Source organism: Stylophora pistillata, chromosome 6 (assembly GCF_964205215.1).
Source record: "Stylophora pistillata chromosome 6, jaStyPist1.2, whole genome shotgun sequence".
Taxonomy (NCBI): Eukaryota; Metazoa; Cnidaria; class Anthozoa; order Scleractinia; family Pocilloporidae; genus Stylophora; species Stylophora pistillata.
In genome coordinates this window covers 19,331,998-19,337,997 of record NC_142524.1, presented here as the reverse complement: position 1 = coordinate 19,337,997, position 6,000 = coordinate 19,331,998, and the positions used below count along the sequence as shown (strand labels likewise).

The following is a 6,000-nucleotide window of genomic DNA, read 5'->3' as shown; positions in this document are numbered from 1 at the left end:
TCATAACTATTTAGTTTTAATTCGTATAATATTTCATTACCACAATTCACGATGAATATGCCACTGTAAATGTGCCTTTTGAACCTTCTTTCATGAAACTGCACCGATGAAAAATTCAGGTACAGACATTACTGGCACAAAACGGATACTAGCTTTTTTTAATTAATCCTGGACTATACATCGTAGTCTCCAGGGAAAATTCTCGAGAACTTTCTATCTTTGTGTTCCACAAACGCGAACTTGATAAATATTGTGTCGTCTTTGATGTATGGACGCTTAAATAAATCCTTGTGATGCACGAATTCCCAAACACCACAAGCTTCTTCGGAAGCTTCTGATGGTCTTACAAGTCCATTAGGAGTCTGATGAGCTTCTTGACGTAAATGTCTTCTCTTTTCCATGGACTCATTTTGGTCAAGCAACGTGAACACAACCGTGTGGTTAAACGGCCATATTAAAAGTCCGTCATATTCCCCTACAAGAATTCTGAGGTAAATTGACATGAATTGTCCCTCACTGCCAGCATTATCATCGATATGGTAGCCATTTGGATATAGCTCCACCTGAAATTTGTACCCATTGCGATAAGAGTAGAACGGATCGCTAATTTTCACTGGGCTTTCAGTCACAACAGAGGTAAAGTTCGATATTTTCCATATAAAGGGAGAATTTTGAAAACGTTGTAACTTTCCTTCGAGACTTACGATCGTTTGAGCTTGTTCTTGGACTGTTTTCGACATGTCAACCAGTTTCTTGCAGGCCAAGTGTAGATGGGTGTCTTTAAATGCATCAAAATGAGCTTTGGAATCTCGTCTCTGAAACTGAAGAAAGTTGGGAAACAACTTTATAATTTACCTATTTACCGTGTTATGTAGGTATCGCTTACGGCCTTAATATATTAGCAGATTTTGTAGACGAAATTATAGCATATTAATTTGGATATATCAACAAAGTTGAAATGGTAAATTGGCCACCGTAACGATTACAAAAGCTGACGTTTCGAGCGTTAGCCCCTCATCGGAGCGAAGTTTCGCTCCGACGAAGGGCTAACGCTCGAAACGCCAGCTTTTGTAACCGTTACGGTGGCCAATTTACCAGTTCAACTTTGTTGATATATCCAAATTATTTCGTTACCCCCACCGACGCAGCCCTAAACAGTTTCTTTCGAAACTATCAGCCTTTATAGCATATTACCTTGACTCGGCATCCTATGGCACTGTACTCACATTCTATCACAGTCAGAGGGCAAAGATTTTCAGTATGGTTACCGACCTGTATAACATATCAATCGACAAATCATATCCTTGATGAACGAAACTACATTGCTGAACGTATCGTTAAATTCTCAAGCCTAACCTGTAAGCAAATGTATAGGAAACAGTAAGGTCAAATCCAGTCTCAATACCTCTTCTCGCGGTATGTCCTTCACGCCACACTTGTTACTGCATTCAACGGGATAGCGTGGACAGACCTCACAGTGAGCCTACACCATAAAGGTAACATCAGTGTATGTGTTCTGCCTACTACACATCCATCACTATTGATTCTAAGAATGTGCTCGGTTCTCAGAAATGTGAATAATTTAAAAACAAAGCAATCCCAATTTAGCAAAGCGATTTATTCACAAGCCACTTTGTTTTTTAGCCACTAGATCAGTAATACTGGTTTCACAACGACTATTTATAACCTGCACTTGGGCGGTTCAGTGTGATTGTAAAATGGATTTAGTGAGGGGCAATTGAACTTACCATCGCGCAGTTTTGGTCTGTAATATACTTGTGATTTCAATTCGAATCAAAAGTATGATTTCAAATCGAACTGTATCAGTTCCTTTCAGTTCATTTACCATAAAATTTAAGTATTAAGCATCCTTGTAAATCACTAACCACTAACCTTTTTCTCCAGTTTCGGGAAACGATCGGGGCAGAACGCACACTGTATCACGGACCAGGGGCATGTGGTCTCTACGTGAGAAATGATATCCTTGCGAAGAATCTCTTCGCTGCATCCCTCGTTTAGACAAGGAACAGGCTGATAGGAACACAATTCCCCGTGTTTCTAAGGACAAAAGAATACCACAATAACACCTTCAAAGATAAGGCATCGCATAGATATCTCCAGTTGACTTTAGAGCCTCTCTATGAGGTGAGATGCAAAAGACGTTTCTCAAAACAAAGAAGTGTCGTTTCCATACGTGTATTTGGAGTCTTCTACGCAAAGCACTCCATTGCCTTTAGACTTTATAAGTAAAGTTTGCAATTGGTAGTCATTACATATATCTTATTAACCAAGCGCGAGGGCCGTACTGGGAGAATATCGGCCCGAGGTCTTGACAGTACGGACCGAGCGCAGCGAGGTCCGTACAAAAAAGACCGAGGGCCGATATTCCTCCAGTATGGTCCCGAGTAAGCTTGGTTAATAAGAGATTTATTATACGACTGAAGTTCAAAGGGACACAAGTGCGGTATCATTCGGGACCATTCGGGACAGTGCCCGGTCCAATACTGAGAGAATATTGACTGGCAATAGAGCATTTTGATTGGTTGATTTTAGTTATTGGCCCTCTGACTGCCCGTGTCGTGCAATAAAAGGTAGATAAGCAGAGCGAGGTTAGTAAATGATGTAGGAGATTTACACAGATTCTTATGCCCTATATACAAATGTTAAGTAACGCAAGAGGTACTGATTTAAGCATAGAAGCATTCCGAATTTGTTTCACTCTGTTACTTAGTAGAGGGAGCCTTGCCAATTTTGTGTCACGCTTCACACTTTGTACGACTAACGAGATTTCTTATTTTCATGAATACTAGGTCACGCAATCTTACGCAATTTTAGTCCTAACAAACTGATCAGACTAAAAATGTCTCTAACCATCCAGATCAATGCCCCACAGAGGGAGGACTCATTTGGAAACCACTTGAGAATATTGAAAGAAAAATATTGGAGAGGAATGAGGCTGAATAAATTTGGGCCATCAGGGAAAGAAAAGGGGTCTGAAAGTTTTATTTGCAATCATGATGCTCGGAAATCGTCCTTATTTGTGACGCGGCCATCATTTTGGCAGATACTCTTGGTCTACGCTTATAAAGTTTAGAATTGGAAGTTAAAGGAAAATAAGCCGAACTGTACAAATTCCTATTACCTATTGCCTCCTTTCTCAGTCAATCGTATACCTTAACATCCCTGAGCTCCCCGATCCAGGAACACTCCTCATTCGGACATTTGACCCGGGCATTCAGTATTTTACGATGGCAAGCAACATCAGAGAATATCTAAAATAAATAAACATATAAATAAATAAATCAATCAAAGAGTTATTAAAAAATAAGAGACGTCCCAATGACCATCAACTATATGTGAAGTATTTCAGAATACCCACTCCTCGGAGTAACGTTACAAGTGTAACACTCTTAAATTCACATTGACGCCCCATTTAAGTTAATTGGAGCTCAACAACACCTCCTCACTGAATCCCATACCATAATATTTCTCAAAGGCAGCACAGAAAGCCCTATGAATATGGGTTCAATTCAAAGTGAGTTCCTTTAACTAAGATATTTGCAGTTTTTTTTTTTTTTAATAGAAGTACGGTGTATGTTTATTTTCTTGCCGTCTATCATGTATCACTTCAAAAAAGTGAAATCAATCGATCATAGATATAGGAGAAAACTGTACGATACCCCTTTACATTCCTTTTTTTTTTTAATAATTTGTAAGAACACCCTGCAAGTTCCAGTCCATTTTCCGTGTTCTCTTCCGATATCTTAAATAATATTATACACTGTTAAACACCAAAACTGACCAGCTGAGTTTGGAATTTTGATTCAACTGTGAACGGAAAAAATTAAACCCACATATTAACTCAAAGAAGGTACCCGCTTTCTTGATATCGGCTCTCGATCTGCAGGACACTGGGGTGTACCGGATCTAGAACAGGAACAATTGACGTGAGCCATGATAAATAGGAAAAAGAAAATCGCATGGGGGAGGGGGTGGAGGTAAAGTGGTTTTAAGGATTTTTGAAAAACTGAGGCCCGGTTTAAACGTAGCATTTTACATGCGTCGAATCTAACTGCCGAATTAAGGGCATGTAAAATGCGACGTTTAAATCAATTAAATTCGGCAGATTTGTATTAAATGCGAGTTCAGTCGAATATTCGACTGATCCAGTCGAATATGCGACTGAAGTTCGACTGTTGATTTAAACGCCGCATTTTACATGTGCCGAATCTAATTCATAAATTATGTTTAATTATATTTTACACATAACACAACAGTTTTATAGTACATGACATGCGCAAAGAAAACTGGCGGGAAAGAATCGAACATCAGAATATGTAGTCCATACCTTGTGCCACCAGCCTTCATTTCGTATCGATCGACGGCACGATCGGGGTCTTGGGACACGTGCTATGGCATTTCTTTACGATAGGAAAAGCATAACAAGGGAATGAACATACAGAAGCCGTCTTCTTCTTGCTAGCAGATGATGCACTGCCATCTGCATTATAATTCTCTGTTTCCTGTTAGCGCAAATGTTGCTTGAGAGGTATAAACGCCGAAAACACAAAATATCCTCCTTATTTTTGTCAGCCATATTGGCGGGGGACTTAGAGCGGAGTCTGGAAATGAAGCTGTCACTCGCAGTCGGCAATTAAATTCGGCACAATTAAATGCGACGTTTAAGTCAAATGCCGAACTTTCTTCATTCGCTCCGACGAAGGGCTAACGCTCGAAACGTCAGCTTTTGTAATCATTACGGTGGCCAATTTACCATTTCAACTTTGTTGATATATCCAAATTATTTCGTTACTCCCACCGACGCAGCCCCAAACAGTTTCTTTCGAAACTATCAGCCTTTATTCATTTCTTCATTCAGGTCGACTTAAATTAGTATTAGATTCGGCGCATGTAAAATGCGACGTTTAAACCGGGCCTGAGAGTCTGCCAATCTGTTTATTTACGTGAACTGTTTTGTCAAACCATATTGCCACAAAAAGTAAAGGGTAAATAACTCTAACCTTTACCACTGGTTATCAAAGGCGCCCTAACAGAAGAGAGTCTAAAGCTCGACCAATAAGGGCTCTACTCAAACGCTAATAATCAGGTAACGAGGTAAGTTACGAGTGCTAAATATAAACAGCAAGGCTTTCAGGGTTAAGTTATGCAAATTCCGCTCGCTTGTTTAGCATCGTTGCACGGCCGTCCGTCTAAAGCGAAAAAGTACATGTAACTTGAACTCATACATCTTGTGAATTTAGGATTAATTGGTTGTTAATACAAAATACACTCGCTTCGAAAATCGACAAGTTTTCAGTACTCAGTAAACCAGTTTCTGTCAGCAGTTATGAACAATCGAGTTCATTCTGTAAGAAGTTGTAATGCACTGTAATGTCGATTGTTATTTTTATCGATTAACGAAACGGAAAACGTAAAATATTTCGCAACCTTGAACATCGACACGAAAAAGAAAATTATGTCATACTTATCACTCTAATCGTTACAAAAACCAAAGTTCACTCCTTCAAGCTCGATAACTGCTTCGCGTTCACTTACGTCTTTCATTTGAATACCGTACAGCAGGAATTTTAGTCATGAACTACTGAAAGCAAAATATTACCTCAAAATTGACCCCACGCAGATTTCACAAAGCCTGTGGCCACACTTCTCAATTTGAACAGGATCTTTTAGAGGTAACTGACACACAAGACATTCCCAATCATCAGGGATTTCATCAACAAACTCATACTCGTAGCCTCCAAGGTCAGGCACTCCACCGGCAGCCATTTGTAAACTAAACAACGGTAGCCGTTAATATTACAAGCGTGACAAATTAGCCACGAACGTCATTTCCTGTTGGGAGTGGAAGGGTTTGGTTACAAAGGATACATCAATCAGTTAATTGCCGTCAAAGGTTGAAGTTATACTGGAAGTGAAAGTACAAAGTAAAAAGAGGAATAAAGTCGAAAGTGCACAAAAAAAGGAGCATAGTTGGACTTA

At 39.5% G+C, this 6,000-nt stretch overlaps 1 protein-coding gene across 3 annotated transcripts; it reads right to left on the bottom strand.

The window, feature by feature from the left end:
• Positions 1–5,817, bottom strand: LOC111327488 (TNF receptor-associated factor 4). Of its 3 annotated transcripts, none has more exons than XM_022931689.2 (8): positions 5,621–5,817; positions 3,876–3,927; positions 3,174–3,272; positions 1,894–2,058; positions 1,406–1,483; positions 1,195–1,272; positions 705–821; positions 1–563 (listed from the first exon to the last, which is right to left on the bottom strand). In XM_022931689.2, exons 1-8 carry the CDS (start codon positions 5,785–5,787, stop codon positions 174–176), a joined length of 1,146 nt encoding a protein of 381 aa, XP_022787424.1. In that variant the 5' UTR covers positions 5,788–5,817; the 3' UTR covers positions 1–173. The 3 variants fall into 3 exon arrangements, with proteins under 3 accessions (XP_022787424.1, XP_088619707.1, XP_022787423.1); XM_088763581.1 differs by adding an exon at positions 4,349–4,421 and having other exon boundaries at positions 1–821; positions 5,621–5,756; XM_022931688.2 differs by having other exon boundaries at positions 1–821.
• Between the last annotated feature and the right edge of the window lie 183 nt (positions 5,818–6,000).